Source organism: Battus philenor, unplaced genomic scaffold (genome assembly GCF_028537555.1).
Source record: "Battus philenor isolate CCGP_79_NKW_IND1 unplaced genomic scaffold, ilBatPhil1.0.hap1 SCAF_9, whole genome shotgun sequence".
NCBI lineage: Eukaryota > Metazoa > Arthropoda > Insecta > Lepidoptera > Papilionidae > Battus > Battus philenor.
In genome coordinates, this window is record NW_027181759.1 from 2,265,484 (window position 1) to 2,282,649 (window position 17,166).

The 17,166-nt window shown below is 32.3% G+C and overlaps 1 protein-coding gene across 1 annotated transcript; it reads left to right on the plus strand.

Annotated features, from left to right (window-relative positions):
* The first annotated feature begins 380 nt into the window (after window positions 1-380).
* Window positions 381-13,683, plus strand: LOC137932194 (hexosaminidase D-like). Its single transcript, XM_068775793.1, has 11 exons — window positions 381-481; window positions 566-620; window positions 879-1,070; window positions 2,815-3,012; window positions 4,128-4,311; window positions 5,316-5,470; window positions 8,147-8,259; window positions 8,865-8,959; window positions 10,405-10,519; window positions 12,478-12,564; window positions 13,436-13,683. Exons 1-11 carry the CDS (start codon window positions 459-461, stop codon window positions 13,650-13,652), a joined length of 1,434 nt encoding a protein of 477 aa, XP_068631894.1. The 5' UTR covers window positions 381-458; the 3' UTR covers window positions 13,653-13,683.
* The last annotated feature ends 3,483 nt before the right edge of the window (window positions 13,684-17,166 follow it).

Genomic DNA, 17,166 nt, shown 5'->3' on the forward strand with positions numbered 1-17,166 from the left:
AGACTAATGCAATTTTGTATAACTTAAGTATATAAATTGCTTTAAAATTTTCTCTGCACATTTGTAGCAATATAATTCACCTCAAAACGAAATAAAAATATTTGTAGTTTTAAAGATTCAAGATATAGAGTTAAAAACATTAAAAGAAGCCACACCAATTTTTGTCAGATTAACAGAGTAAAAATATAAAAGATAATATTTTATTAATTCGATGACTTAATAATGTCGATTTATTTTTAGTAGTGTGTATAATTAGATAAATATTCTTTCAGTCTTAATATTTAGCAAATTCAGCGAAAAAGTTTACGCTAGTCCTGACATATGTCATTAATGACATATGACAAGCGTTTTCTTTATTTATTAAAATTTGAAAATGTACAGGTTTATTATTTGTAAATACTGATGTGTTACTTTTCTATTATTCGATATGAAATAAAGTAATCTATCAAAGTATAAAGATGCAGGTTACAAAAATGCATAAGTAAGCTTTTGAAAATTTTAAATTTGGAACAACATTACTATTAACTTTTTTAAATTTGCAAAGTAAAAATGAGTTTTGTTTAAGGATTGTTCATTTTGATCTGAAGGGTGCTCCGTTACAAATTACTTATCTAGAATCAGTAAGTTGGTTTAAATAAATTAATATATTTTGATGTGAAAAAGATATCAAGTAGAAACTAGAAAGAATATTTTAAAAAATAATTTTATTAAATAATCTTACATTAACAATCTCTGTAGATTTTAATACTATAATATGAAAACAATTTCATTATTAACTGTCGGAGATAATACAGTATATTCCATTTTTAGTCTAATTATATATGCAAATAATTTTGTAAAAATAACTTTGCCTTTTTAAACTTTGTGTTTGCGAACAGGTGTTTAAAAATATTAAATCCTGGGGTGCCACAGCTGTGTTATTAGAATGGGAGGATACATTTCCATATACATCAACATTAAAGGATATAGGAAGTCAAAGTGGTAATAATGGCAGTGGAGGGGATGGTTTGTATAGTACAAAGGATGTCCAAAGAATATTTAAACTTGCAAACGAAAACAATCTTGAAGTAGTAAGTAAACAAAATTATTTATCTTGATAGTAATAACGGAAGCTTAGGAACATAATTTATCATTGTCCTCTATTACAAAATCCCTTTACCTTCATGTCAAAACTAAGATGTGTACTTAAAGGAACCTTGATTTTTTATTATACTAAAATGATAATAAAAATATTAAACTATTTAATATGTTCTTGATTGACTAACTGAAAACAGTCTAAGGAGGTCCAACTTTAACAAGAAAATTTTTGATGAAGTTTTTTTTTCTGGCTGTTTGAATATATAAAGTATAAATAGTTATTTATGAGTAAATATAAGCGGGAGGTATATTGTTGAAACCTCTTTATAACCGCTAAAGGATTTAGGCCTGTCTGAGTACATACTTATCTCCTTTTCCTACAATGAAATGGATCAGGCAGATGCATGGTGAATCTTAGAACCCTGGAAAGTTATGTACTCAATATATAAATACATTAAACTATATAAAATAATTATTATTTAAAAATTATAAAAACAATTATTATAATGATTCCATCACCTTGTCAAGCAAAAGTATTCGAACTTTCACTATGATAGTGTAACAATTCTTGATCATTCTAATATTGGGGATGAGAGAATATTTAAAAAATTAGTATAATCTATATGAATAATGTCTGTGTATGTCTGTGTGTAATATTAAAATTAACTATATTTCAATACATGCATGTATATATATATGAATTTTTTTTTGTCTGTGTGTCTGTTGGTTCTGTTTAAAGTTTGAAATAGCTGGACTGATTTTGACGCCACTAATATTGGCAGGTAGCTGATGTAGTATGGAGTAACTTAGGCTAATTTTATTTCAGAAAAATCTTTAAATAAAAAAAAAACTAAACTATTTTTTTTTCTTAAATCTCAAGCAGACAAATTTGTAGGCACAGCAAATAATTAATTAGTTACCCTGAAAATTGATAGCTCTATTGCGGGTAACAGTTTACAATATTACTACACATTTCCAAGTAATGTCTCTCAATTAGCTAATAATAAATTTAATAAGTTCACTAAACAAAATTTGTGTATAACTCATTTAATAGTGTAAGTATTCTTTAAGTGGTGATTAAGTATTGGAAATGAATTGCTTTACTACTGTATTAATTGTAAAAGTGACCACAAAAACAAAACCCATCATACCAAGTTTGTGTATGCTAAATTTTTTTCATTCCAATATTGCTATTACATTACACTGTTTTAACACCCATAGGTGTCTCATTAAGAGATCACTAGAAGTAATGTGATGTGATTTAATTTAATCAGCCATCTTAATTTGTTTTTGGCTCTTCACAGAACAGAACACAATAAGCACCCTTCACAGCTTTAACATAAAGAATGTTATAGAGTAATTAAATTTGATCATAGTTTCTATCAAATTGGACAAGTAGTGGCAGCCCAGTGTTAAGTACTGTGGCTTGCGATTGTAGGTCGCTAGTTCAATTCCCGGGACACAGCCTGACGAGCGTGGCGATTATGGTACATCCCCCTATAGATATCTTTCAGGAAGGCATATGCCTTGCAGTGGGCGTCTATGGGCTGAAACAACGACCATCCATGACATATATGTGGTCACTTTATAGAACGGTAACATAAAGATTTGAATAAAAGAGGTTGTACTGCTTTTGGTGAATAATGAGGGATATCATAATGCAAGAAAATTCATATTGCTCTTTAGTCCTGGACATATATATTACATTATATTGATAAAGTTTTAACAATTTTTCAGATCCAACTTATTCAGACAATAGGTCACATGGAGTATGTTTTAAAGCACCCATCCCTACGGAGCTTGCGTGAAATGTCATTTTCTCCGGCTGTGTTATGTCCATCTAAACCGGAGTCTCTGCAGTTGGCTACTTCTATGCTGGAACAAGCGCTGGACGCTCAACCCGATGCCTCATTCATCCATATTGGGGCTGATGAGGTATTTGCTGAAATTATAAGACCTTTAACATATAGGACGAGCCTGCTCCATAGGCTTTCGTAATTTTATTTTTAATTATTACTTCTTTTTATAATTTTTTTCACAATATGGAATGCCATCATCTTGATCATCATTTCAGCTGTGGAACAATCAACCAATGCATTCCATAAAGATTTCAAAAAGGACCACTTAAAAGCTACATGTATTGAGTGTTTTCCAAAAATCTTGTGTAGTGTTCCATGTAAGTCCTGCACTGTGTTTGGCTATTCATGGTCTCCACTTCTGAACCTTCTGGTTCCAGTGGTCTATTTTAAGAGCTTTGGCCTACACACTTCTATTTTAACTTGCGAATCTGCCAGTCTATGTGGTTTACAATAATTTGTCTTCAGATTACCTCATTCCGGATTTCTGCATGTCAATGAGGCTAGAAATAAAGAATATAATATAATAGTAGGTGTAAAACCTGTAAAGATTTAAATGTATAGCTCATTTGCTGTCAATAAATGTATGGTACATTCTGTACAAATATCAACGGTTTCAAAAATAATAAATACATAATGATAATAAAGTAATAAAAAAGTTTTTCATAATTATTGTTTACTATCCGTCTCTGCTGCCTTTGTACTGCCAGAAGTTATTGGCCTGTCGAATTAATAAAAAAATAATTGATGTTACATATTTCAGAGTGATAATTTTATTCAGGATGATTCGAAATAGGTGTAAAAGATTTACTGTCAAATGAGCTTTATATTACACTTATTCAGACAGCTTATTCGGCAAAGGCAAGTTTAAAAAATAGGTAACATTTCTGCTGATTTTGTAATACACTAATAAATACTTGAGGGATTGATGAATATAGTGATTTTAAAAAATAAAAATCTTTGATGCCTTAGTAATGATGGTGAAGGATGAATGGAGATGGCTGAAAGAAAATAAAAATTTGTGAAACAAAAAAGATGGAGTATAGAAGTTGAAATTGTAAGAATGGAAGAACATAAAAGTTTTAACCTGAAAAAATTATTAAGTCTCTGTAAATCAATTTGATATTCTAAATGTAAGGGTGAATGCGAGGCGAGGACAATAATTGTAACTGATAATATAAACTTTAATTTCAGGTTTGGCATACGGCTGTATGTGAAGAATGTCAAAGAAGAGCTTCAGGCAGTCAACACAAAACAGCATCACTGTACCTTGACCACATACAAAATGTGATCCTATTTCTAAAGCAAAAGAAACCAGATTTGACTGTACTGATGTGGGAGGATATGCTTCGCTCTATGAACATGGAAACATTAAAGTGTATGTTTATTGTTATGGATTAAAATTAAAAATCAAACAAATAAACGAACAGTTCACCTGAAGGTAAGGATTTCCACCGCAATAAGTTCAGATCTTATATGGACTGTGACTTATAGAAGAAAAAAAATACTTCCTCCTCTCAAAAAAACACAACGACTAATATAAATGGAAATATATATTTTATTTATGTATTGTCTATCATGGCAATAAAACTTGGTTGACTATATTTCCAAGCTCACAGTCCTTCACTGAGCCATGAAGATCCTGTATGAGATTGAATCAGCAATATAGGTCAGCGGATTGGCATGTTGAAGTGGCATTCGAAAGGTCACATAGGGAATGGATGGTCACTAGCCCTATGGTGGTGGTGACCATCCATTCCCAGGTGTGGATACCTAAAAGGTTGATAAATTACCACGTTAAGATTGTCGGCTCTTTTTGGAGAATCAATGAGAGAGTCTGGAAGATGCCCTAGGATGAAATATTCTCTAGTATAATCACTAATTACAATTTTTTTACTAATTTTTATTTATATGAATAATAATAATTATGTTTAGTTTTACAAACTCGGTTTGATAATTTAAAATAAATAAATAGATAATATTTTGATTGGAAATATGTTATATTTTATTATGAATTTAGTTTTTGTTTTTAAAACAAATTTAGGTTTTTGTTCACAATTTTTCTTTTTATGATTAAGGCATAGGGTCGTTGATCTATTTGCATCATAAGAAAGTATGTAAAAATAGGTCCATATCACTGAATTGTTTTGACATAAGCGTATAATTGTATAAAAGTAAAAAAAAACATATTTCAGAATTATTTAATAGTAATTGCTGATGTTAATATTTGAAATGGGCTTTCGAAGCCTGGTACATTTATAGATAAAATAAATTAATGTAACATATTTTAATTTGATCACTATATTCATGTAGGTGTGTGCTTTTAGCTCAGAAATATCGTAAAACAATCATCCTGTAGAAATTTAATTTTGAACTTTACAGGGTATAGACTGGGTGATCTAGTTCAACCAGTTGTATGGCATTACAATCCGAAAGAGTGTTTTCAGTTGCAATCGTCTATGTGGGATATGTATAGACAAGTGTTTAATAAAGTATGGATTGCATCAGCTTTTAAAGGTGCCAACGGGGGATGTCAGGTAAGTCAAGTGTAATTTGATTTTAATTACAACTGATGTCAATATCAGGGGAACCGGAAAGAAATGTCGTTTCTGTCGACATATTTTACAGAAAAACCGTTTGATTTGTTACCGTTCCGGCATTGAATATTTGTATATTAGATATCAAAAGGTTGTTGATAACGAAGGTGAATATATTGTTGATTAGCAATAAAAACTTGTTAAAAATGTAGTCGTGTGAATTTAACTTAAGAAAGCGACATTATTAACCATAATATATATGTGGTATGTAGTTTGAAAATAAAAATCGTAGCAAAATCTCATTTAAATATTTATTAAATAATCATCATTAGACATAGACACACGTTATCGTCCATATTATATTATATATTATTATATATTCGTCTTTTTTGTACTGTGTTGTCATCAACTAAAAGTGACCATAATCAAAAATATGCTTAACTAATATATAATCTAAACCACATATGTAAATGTGTGAGTAGGAATATTAGATTTTTTAAATTATTTATCTGTGTAATGTTGCCAGTGTAGAAAAATAAATTTATTTAACGATATTAATAATTTATTACAGTTGTTGTGGTTGTTAGTGAATGTTTAATGGCAATAGAAAAGACTTTTTTTAAGACTGATAGCAATGATTTGTTGTCGTTTCAGCTCATAGACGACCACTAGAAGGTATAGGGCTTCCCCAAAGGTATCCATGGGGGGGTATACTGCTGACCATTTATACACTTGTTTGTAAGCAAGTGGCAATTCCATATAACAGGTTGTCAAATATCTCCCTTCCGCTTTTTTGCTCTTTATTCAATGCTTTATAAAAAGTGTTACAGTGATCGGATTTAGTTCAAATATGTGCCGTTTTGTTCGATAATCTGTTTTCATCTAGACGGCAACTTCATAATACCTCCCTCGTAGAAGCCCCCCTCCTTATTTGCGAAGAACTCGGACAGCCGCTTTTCACAAACCTCTTTTGAGTTCAACTTTACACCACCAAGGGCGTTCGCCATGGACAGGAACAGGTGGTAATCACTTGGCGCTATGTCCGGGCTATATGGTGGATGTGATAAAACCTCACATCCGAGCTCCCGTAGCTTCTGACGAGTCATCAACGAAGTGTGTGGTCTGGCGTTGTCCTGGTGGAACACTACACCCTTCCTGTTGGCCAATTCTGGACGCTTCTGGTCGATCGCCTGCTTCAAGCGGTCCAGTTGTTCGCAGTAGATGGTAGAATTAAGCGTCTGGCCATATGGGAGCAGCTCATAGTGGATGATTCCCTTCCAATCCCACCAAACACAGCAAAACCTTCCTGGCCGTCAATCCCGGCTTGGCCACTGTTTGGGACGATTCACAGGCCTTCGACCACGACCGTTTTCGCTTGATATTGTCGTATGTGATCTATTTTTCGTCGCCAGTCACCATCCGCTTCAAGAATGGGTCGAGTTCGTTCCGTTTCAGCAGCATATCGCAGGCGTTGATTCGGTCCAGAAGGTTTTTTTGCGTCAAATCATGCGGCACCCAAACATCAAGCTTTTTTTTGTATCCAGCCTTCTGCAGATGGTTTAAAATGGTTTAGTGACTAACTCCCATCTCCTGGGCGATGTCACGAAATGCCACATGCCGGTCTACCTCGATGTAGTCCATGATTTGATCGGTATTTGTCGTCACAGGTCTTCCGCCGGCTGGCTTATCCATTGTGTCGTTTTCGCCGGCTCTGAATCGTAGAAACCACTCCTCCGCGGTTCGAAGTGATAGAGTACCATCCACCAAAACACCATTAATCTCACGGAACGTTTCTCTAGCGGATTTGCCTTTAACGAAGGAAAACTTTAAAATAGCGCGAATTTCGGCGTTAGTGAACTCCATGTTTACACGTCTATAACTGTTGAACGCAATATCCAAACTAATCATGCATAGCGTCGTTTTGTAGGTTATGTCAAGACCTTTCAAATTATGTATAGTATTGCCAGATACGAGCTCTGTAGCGCTTTGTACATAGCCGCGAAATTCAAAAGACAAAAAGGCGGAAGGGAGATATTTGACAACTTTTTAATTAATGCATTAAGTGTGAATTATACAGGACTGTGTCCTGGAAATCGAGCACGAGTTTTAGACTTCTTTTGCTGTGTTATCACTGCTCAGAAAAGTGATTATTTAATATAAATTTATATAAAATAAGATACAGGTATTAAACAATATATTACGATAAACATTGTTCTGTCAAAAGTAATTGACCTGTTACATTCTGATATAAAAATAAATTTTTAGCGCAGCAATATTAAATTCAATTTAAATAATTGACATGGGTTATGAGGGTATATAAAGCGCAATTTTGCAATCATTTTTTAAATGAAAATCCTTGAGACGATCTTAGTTACAGTAAATAGATCTAGGCTATGCATCTTTGCTCATTGGGTATTATAAGATGGTACAAGAGCGCAAGAGAGCGAAGTGGAGGCGCGGGAGAGCTGTGCTCGGTGCACGGCGAATTGCTCGGTTGAAATGGCACATGGTCCGAGTAACCAACAGCGCGTTAGGGCAGAAAGTTTCTCGAGCGGTGATCAAGAGCCGGTAGACGCGGCGTGGGTAGGCTGATGATCTTTTGGGAAGGCCTATGCCTTGCAGTGGGCATCGATGATGATGATGAATTTGTCAATGATGAAAAACAATTTTTTTTAGGTTCTATCACCTGTTGCTAGATATGTCAGCAACCATGAGGGGTGGCTGCTTGAAATCGAGAAGTATTCATCGGATATTAACTTTGTTGGTATCATTCTCACTGGATGGTCGAGGTAAAATAAGTATTTACTGTTTTAAACTTTTTTCGATTAGCCCTTAACCCATTTTCAAAATAAGCGTATATATATACGCTCAACTACCCTGGTCACTATCACCGAAGCGTATATATACGCGATAGTGTTAAGTGTTTTCATAACTAGTGTTTATTTATAAAATCTTCAGCCATTTGCATAGTACACACACACACACGCACACACACACACGCACACGCACACACACGTACACGCACATGCGCACACGAACACGCACACACAGATACATATATATGTATATATACATATGCTCAGTTTTCCCGGTGAATATCAGTAAAGCATATATATACGCGACTGCGTTCAGCATTGAAACCAAATATTTCATAAATAATAATACATTCCCTAATAGTAAAAGTTAGGGCTTAACAAGATCACACTATATTTTTTGTCGCATATATATATACGCTCTGGTGATTGTGACCAAGAGAATCGACTGTATAAATGTGCTTATGATGCAAACCAGTTGAAATTAGCTCCATCTATCGGTAAGATATGAATACACCAGTCCATATTCCATTTTGAGGTTTAAACCTTTAGGAACAGAGTCTAAAATTGTTTATTTTCAGATACGACCATTATGCAACGCTATGTGAACTTCTCCCTGTATCATTGCCGTCTTTAAAAACCTGTTTGCAAATATTGAGCACTGGCAAGGCACCAGGTATGATATATATATATTTTTAAGTTATTTTGAATACCTATTTTACTTTTATTATCAAACTGGCTACTATGACAAACATACTGTCAAATGTTATTGACCTGACACAGTTAAAAAACAAATATGTATTTTTGAGAAATTACTTCTAATAGAAATTTATCATTGTAGCAACAAGCTTTATTTAATAACGTGTACTATAGTACACGTTATTAAATAAAGCTTGTTGCGGTGAAATAAAAAAAATATTAATATTTTATTTAATGACTGAATGTGAAATAATTTATATCTGTAGAATAGAGTTAAAAAAAATTTTGTACAATCAATCTACTCTAAAATAGGATATTTTGTAGCATCTCTTAATTATTCGTATTTATATAGTACCTTTGATATATATATGTATATATGTATATATGTATATATGTGTATATATATATATATATATATATATATATATATTCACATACACATAGAGAGAGATATATGTGCATATATATAAATAAGTAGTCTTGCGTGTATGTTATATGTATATATGTATGTGTATGTGTCTATTTGTACGTACACACTAAACTACCTTCTCCTTCATGTCTCTCATCTCCAACCAAAGGTTGTCTGGTAGAGATCGATAGATATATGAATTGTTTCTTTTTTTCCCTCTATTTATTGTCTGTGGTGTTAATAAATAATTAAAATAATTAAGAGTTGTGCAATGTTAAATAAAGTAATTTTATCTTTATCTAACAAATGACAAATACAATTTAATATTGACCATATAAAGGTTACAATAAGCCAAGTCTTCATTAACAACTGTCTTCGACGTATTCTCGGTATATACTGCCCTGAGAAGTCGATCGACCAGTAGATGAAACGCCGCAAGTGGAACTGGATAGGCCACACGCTCCGAAGGTACCCTGATCACATACCGAGGCAAGCCCTAGAATGGAATCCTCAAGGAAAGTGAAGATGTGGCCGCCCAAAGCAAACCTGGTGGACGATCAGAAGTGAAGGCAGTTGGAATGACGTGGAGTGAAGTAAAGCGCGAGGCTCAAGACCGCTCGGGATGGCGACGTACTGTGGACGCCTTCTGCCCCATTTTGGGGACATAGGAATAAATGATGATCTACAGCTTATGTATCACCAAGTGTTTTTCTTATGGCTTGTGGTTTGACAAAAATAATAGACTAAGTTTTTTTTTTTAATTTAACCCTTAAATGCATAATGATGAAAAATTGAAACACCACTTAAATACAATAGTGTACAGTAAATGCATAGTATATATATATCAGCAACGTAGGGTTTTTATAAGAAATAAGTATAAAAATGTAATATATTATATTAAAAATATATTTTTTCCTACTTTTCCCTTCATTGTACTTATCTGCAATATATATATTTTTAAAGTATAAATAAAAGTCATGCATTTAAGGGTTAAAATTGTTTGTGGATTGTAGAGGCGGTAAGCGAAGTGATACCAGAAGAAGAGTGGCCGGGAGTGGAGTTGGCGAGATGTGTTCACTCCTATCTCATTCTTAGAGAACGTAGTTTGGCTTTCATACACGGCGACGTGTGAGTATGACATATTTACACATATGACATAGTATCTATGTTTATGTATATATACTAGCTGATCCCGCAAACGTTGTTTTGCAAAACCAATTAAAGTTTTTAATTAACAAATGTAAGATAAGGGTTGATCGTAGAGGGGTGAAAATTTAGGTTTGTATGTATTTTTGTATGCTGTATCATAATAAAATAAAAACCAAAAAAATTGTCTAAAAAATAAAAATAAAATTTAGGGGTGGACCATCCTTATCACTTAGGGGTATGGAAAATAGATAGTAGCCGATTATCAGACATACTGAATACGCATGTAAAATTTGGTAAAAATCGGTCAAGCCGTTTCGGAGGAGTTCAAGTTCGAACACCGTGACACGAGAATTTTATATATTAGATATGTACAACAATACCTCAATTTGCGTCGTGGTTACATTCAAAAGTGAATTGAGATTTTCTATAGCAAAAGCATGTAATGATCGAAGATAGTTTTCAGGGTTGGTAAACATTTTTACATCAAAAATATTTTTTTTTAAACCTTTTTTTATTTCAAAACAGGACAACCAAGTAAAGACGAAATATAGGAAAAAGAAATATGGAAAAAGTTTATTTTCTCACTTGCAATACATTTGATAGTTTTATCTAGTTATAAAGAATGACGTAAATTTTGAAATAATTGGTTACGTAAAAAAGTTTTATATTACATCTTGAATATTAAAATCTATTCGATCTTACAATGATGTCTTACCGATATGTAGTGTATGTTTGTTAGTTTACAAACGGAGAGAGGATATAGCAGATTATTTGGAATAACGTCATGTATATGTAAAAATTCTTAAAGCAAGTATTTTTTTTAAAATACCTATGAATTATAATCTGTTTTATACACATTAGAGATGAGTAGCTCGCGAGCTAAAGAGAAGAAAGATATATATATATATCTTGGTAAAAGATATAATCACTCTCTAGCATGTGTCAATTATATCTCTATATCTCGGCTCGTTTAGAGTTAGAAAGAGATGGATATATAGCAATTCACACGTAAAACAGGGACGGATAGCCATTGCATGTTTGTGTTAAAAATGTAAACTACGGATTTTCGAAAGAACATCACACGTAGGCGTTTAACTTTATTGTGCTTTGTGATAAAGATATAAAATATTTAATAGGAATATTTCACACGTTTTATTCCGTCATTCTGAGTTCTGAGCTAAAAGAGACGGAGATATAAATGATATATTTTACTGCTTGCTGCCTTATTCTCTCTTCGAGCTGTTCTGAGCTAAATGAGTTAAAGATTTAAAAGATTTATATATATATATATATATATATATATATATATCTCAATATCGAAAAGATAAAATCACTCTTTTCTTAAATATTTAATAGAATCAGGCGTTACCTCGCGAAAGTCCATCCTAAGTAAGAAAAGGACCAATATTTAGCCACTTCTGCACAAACACAGAGGCACTAATCGTTGTAACATAACTCCTGAAGATGCCCCGTGGAGGGGTGAAACACGTGTTGAGTAATTTAGCGGTGGCGGTTGTGTGATTCGCATTGTTTGCCGCATAAGCATTTATCAGCGGGCTGGCGGGCGGTGCATTTCATTGCACGACTACCACTGCATGTGCGGAAATGGCTAAATATTGGTCCTTTTCTCACTCTTTTCTTGTTAGAGAATCATTTTGTTTATTTTTATGTACTTGCAAGTGCATCACCACGTAATGAAATTTTGTACCTATGTCTAAAATATTATGAAATAAAATAATAATTTTTTTAGTGAAAAAATAATGATAAATAAAGGAAGAATAAATATGTACAAAGTTAAGCCTTGACTGAAGAATTATGATTCAAATTGTCTTAATGTATTTTTGTTACATTCTCTTGACATATATATAAATGATTAAAAATCAAAAGCAACGTGACAAATGAATAAATGTCACAATTAAAAATACATTTATATACAGAGTATCAACGTGGATGAATCCGTGGCAGCTGAAAAATGAGTATACAAATCCGCTGCAACTTGAAAACATTGTCGTAACTTCGAAACAGTGAGTAACTTTACTGAATTTCAGTCAAATCTTTTCACACATCAATTATAAAACCTCTGAAATCATTTATTAATTGATAAGTACTATATTCATCCATTTAAAACTAACACGTATTTTAAATCATCCTGTATATTTACCGATGGTAATTTACCTTTAGAAGAATTTCCTTCAGCATTCTTTATACAATAAAAGTGTATTTTTATAAATAAGTTTTAAAAAAATAAGCTCAAAAATTAATTTCTCTGCTATTGTATTTAATATGTTTTTAAATTAGCGACAAAGAAAAAAAAAACTTTTTTCTTTCTCGTGGACTCTTTTGAGGTTATAATGCATTTGGAGTCTTTGTTTTTTAGGGTCCTTGTTATTTGGGACCTTTTGTTACCCTATCTTATTTGTAATAAGGATATATTTTCAATAATTTTTTTTTTTTAATTTTCACCCTCTATCTTATCCTCCTTTTTCATTCTTCAGGTATTTATGCTTTTTATTTTTACATTTCCATTTTTAAGTTTTTGGTTGTTTATTTAAAAACTTTTATAACAATACAAGCTTATTTACAGTTAAAATCTTTTCTTATTATACTTTTCATGGTTAATTTCGCCCTTATTATTTTTTTGTCCGACTTCTAGCTTGTTCGGTTTTGTTACATCTTCTTACTCTAAAATGTGATGGTTCCCATCTTCCATAAGGGATGCTATACTGCCGCTGGTGACCTTTCATCATCTCTGCTTCACAGACAGCTCTTATTACTGCTATAGACTGCGATATCTATAATGAGCTTTCTTTAATTTTTTTTTCTTTAATTTCTTTCTTTATATGAGCTTCATTTCATCATCCTAGGGTGATAACATGAACAAATGAAATGTTTCAGCTTATTAGCTGAGCTATTGTCACTCCAAAAGCAGACATCAGTTCATCTTCACGCGATAACGGGAAGAAGAAGCGCCGAAGAGTGGACCGGAACATTTCTAACCCCCCTGGTACAGCGGATGAAGGAAATCCACGAGACAGCCGACAATAGGTTCAAAATCAACGCCAGTGTTCAACCTAAATGTGTTATTGAATCCGACATGGAGTTGGGAAGATAAATCAAACTGATTTAATTTATTTAATAAAATTGTGAAGACTAATAAAGACTTCTAAAAAAAGTTTATATATTTTTTTAATTTATTTTCTAAGGGATATAATTATGATTGTTTTTTTTACTCGTTCCTCCTGCTTTGTTTAGGGCAAGGAGTTTACAATGCAAGTTTAAATATATTTTTTATTTCTCTTTCTCCTACATTATTTCTCTCGTTTCCTCACGTCCTTGACAAAATCTTTTATTTCTCACATTCTGATCTTCTTCCGCTTGTTGTTTTTCTTTCCTCGTCTTTTTTCCTAATTAAATTGGTCCTTTGTTGCATACATTTGTTTACTAAGAAGGGGACTAATATATAGCTACTTCCGCTATGCTGCAGTAGTCGTACTAGTATACCGAGTATCTCGGTGTTTGGCACTGGTCGGTCTAACATCTCCTGAGGATGCTCCGTGGAGGGGTGAAACACGTGTAGAGTATATTAACGGTGGAAGTTGTATTTCGCATTGTTTACCGCACGCGCATTTATCAGCGGGCTGGCGGGCGGTGCAGTTCATTGCACGACTATTGCTGCATAGCGGTAGTAGCTATATATTAGTCTCTTTCTTAGTTAGGATGTACTTCCGCGAGGTAATGCCTGATTCTATTAGATATATTTATTTATTTAAAAACTCTATACATCGTCTTACAGCGAACTTCAAACTTCTTAAGGCATTTTCTGCCTGTTAACCGTTTTAAACTAGTTAATATCATTTAAAGTACTAGAAATAGAATAAAAAAGTATAAAAATAGTATAAAGTATAATAAGTATAAGTATAATAAATCAAATTGAAAAGGAAGAGAATCACACAAAAATACATATAAATATGCTAACGGCTGCTACATTATATAAGTATATATATATAAATATATACACACATACATATATATATATATTTAACTCAAATATCTACCAATAATCCAGCTATCGTGATGAATTTGGCAGTTTTTCAAGCGCCAGTTCTCGAACCTTCTAGTTTGTTTGAGAAGGTCTGCGTTCAGATCAAAATAGCGCACATCGTCACAGTTAATAATAGGGAGAATACGTGATTGCACAAGCATTGGCTTAGGTTTGGAAGTAAGTTTTTTAGACGGTGTAACGTAGACGGTACGCAGAGTACCAGAAACTTTCTGGCAAAGAAGTGGTCTGTACCTGTCAGCTCATAGTAGAATATATGTGCAACCCAAGGTCCCTAATACTGGAGCACCACTCGATTACCAATTTACCATAGAGAACGGTTGGAATGGTCGAGGTATCCAGTCTTAACAAGCTTCGACTGCCCACCACTATGGCTTGACATTTTGACAGGTTGACTGAGATAGACCTAAATTGTCAGACCAGTTTTTAATGTGAACGAGATCCCTGTATAATTGTTGTATTGGTAAAGTTATATTGTCGACATTCACTTATTTTCTTTAAAATTTTTACTTACACTTTTTATTTATTTATTTATCTAATGATACACATAATTGATCGTATACTTTTGTCATGTGATCATGTGTGGATAGATGGCCATTTCAAAGCGCCGCCCGCGCACAGTGACCACCAGCGACCATCAGCAACCATCACTATGTTATTGCTACTCCTGGCCGCAAATACATATAAAAAAGCATAAATTTAAGAAACTAAATCAAAGTATATGAAACAGAAACATTAAGTGTTAAATATAATTTATTTTATTTATATATGCACAGATCTGTAAGGATGAATATATAAAGTTTTAGTCTTATAATATATAGTCTTAGAGTTTACTTTAGTGTTTATTGAAATGTAAAATTTCTGTAAATACAGCAAAAACATTGTTTTATTTAATCTTTTAAACCTACAGTAATCTCTGTAACATGTAAGATTAGTTTCGCGTTATAGGAAAATACTTTATCTCACGTATAAGAACCCGTATAACGCGTTTTCTACAAGTCACTCGTGTACAACTTTTCGTGTTTAAATTGGTTTCATACGAATATACAGGGTGACTAGTTATAATAGTTTTAGAAGTGGTGAAAAAAAGTTAAATACTTCAAAGCTTTTATACCTATCTATAAACAACCTGTATGACTTTTATTTATATTTTCTATTGGCAGTATAGTAAGTCCGCAGGGACAGATAATAATAATTAAATAACAATAATTGAGCTGCTCAGAAGCCAATGCGGTTAAGTCAATTTTTTAATATATTTTTTTGGAAATATTGATGAGATAAATAATAGCCTTGTTAGTTATTAAAGGATTTACTCATTGGTTACCTTTTTCTAGATTAGATAGACCTTTATTAACAGTTTTATAACTTCAAAAGCCATTGTGAATAAGTCCACCGTTTATCAATATTTTTTTACACAAATTTCTTATCTTTTTCAGCTGCCAAAAGGTATGAGTCCTAAAACTTTTAAGATGCTGTCATTATTTCAATAAATACTTTCGTTTTTATTTATACTTCATGTACATATCTTGTTTTTTTGCAGTTTACATTTCGAAAAAAGATTTTATACACTTTTCTAATTAAATTTATAAACCAAGAATTTTAAAAGTTAATTGATCAAAAAACTTTTTTTTTATAATTTTTGTCTTTTGGACATTGGCATTGGCATTTGGCATTGGCTTCTGAGCGGCTTAATTAATTCTAATATGCAGCGATCTTAACTTTGAAAACCCATTTTCATAAAGTAATTATTATATTTTGTAAACCATTTATTTTTGGACAGAAGCTACCATATATTAAAACAGACAATAAGCAGCAAGGCTACAGCAAATAAGTTATACATTTATCCCTTCAAAGCCTTAACACCTATTACCAATCAGTATTTAATTTTATATACAGACGCGAGTGAAATTTAATATAAAATATATAAATCGCTATAAGCTCACAGTATAGAAATATCACGAGAGAAATTTCTGCGTTATAAGGATACACATATATCCAATTTCTATACGATTGACGATGGCGTTATATAAATGTGTTAAATAACCTGTGTTAAGGAGGTAACACTTGTATTAGTAACCTTACAGATTCATACTTCGGATTTATCTGAATATATCTTAAACTTCATTCCTTTTTTCCATGGTCAGGCAAAAACTTGAGGACTTTTTCAACTATTTTATTGATCCTTTTCTAATGAATTTAAATAAATCACCAGGTTCTTAATGAAAAAATAACTGGAAAGTTGTCCTGAAACTTAAATTATTTCAGATAACATTTTTTGTTTTACACTTCGATTCGAATTTGGTGTATTTGGCAGTTTATTTACCGCATATTTATATTGTTTCTTAACAGCTTGTAATATTAATTAATTAATATTGTATTTAATCAAAATATATTTATAGTTATAAAACGTATTATTAATAATCTTTTCTAATAGAACGCGCAGAGGCCAATAACTTCTGGCAACTTTGATTGTTAAAAATATTTTACAAAGTCTATAAACTTTTTGATTTATTATTAATATTACAGTGTTTCTAAGGTACGGTAAAGGGTCGTAATTAGGTGAGTA

Bases quoted from the DNA above. Each gene is read 5' to 3' on its own strand.
- LOC137932194 (XM_068775793.1), top strand. From the start codon at position 459: ATGCAGGTTACAAAAATGCATAA. The intron at 5,471-8,146 runs GTAAGTCAAGTG...AATTTTTTTTAG, and splicing joins GTGCCAACGGGGGATGTCAG to GTTCTATCACCTGTTGCTAG. The intron at 8,260-8,864 runs GTAAAATAAGTA...GTTTATTTTCAG, and splicing joins ATTCTCACTGGATGGTCGAG to ATACGACCATTATGCAACGC.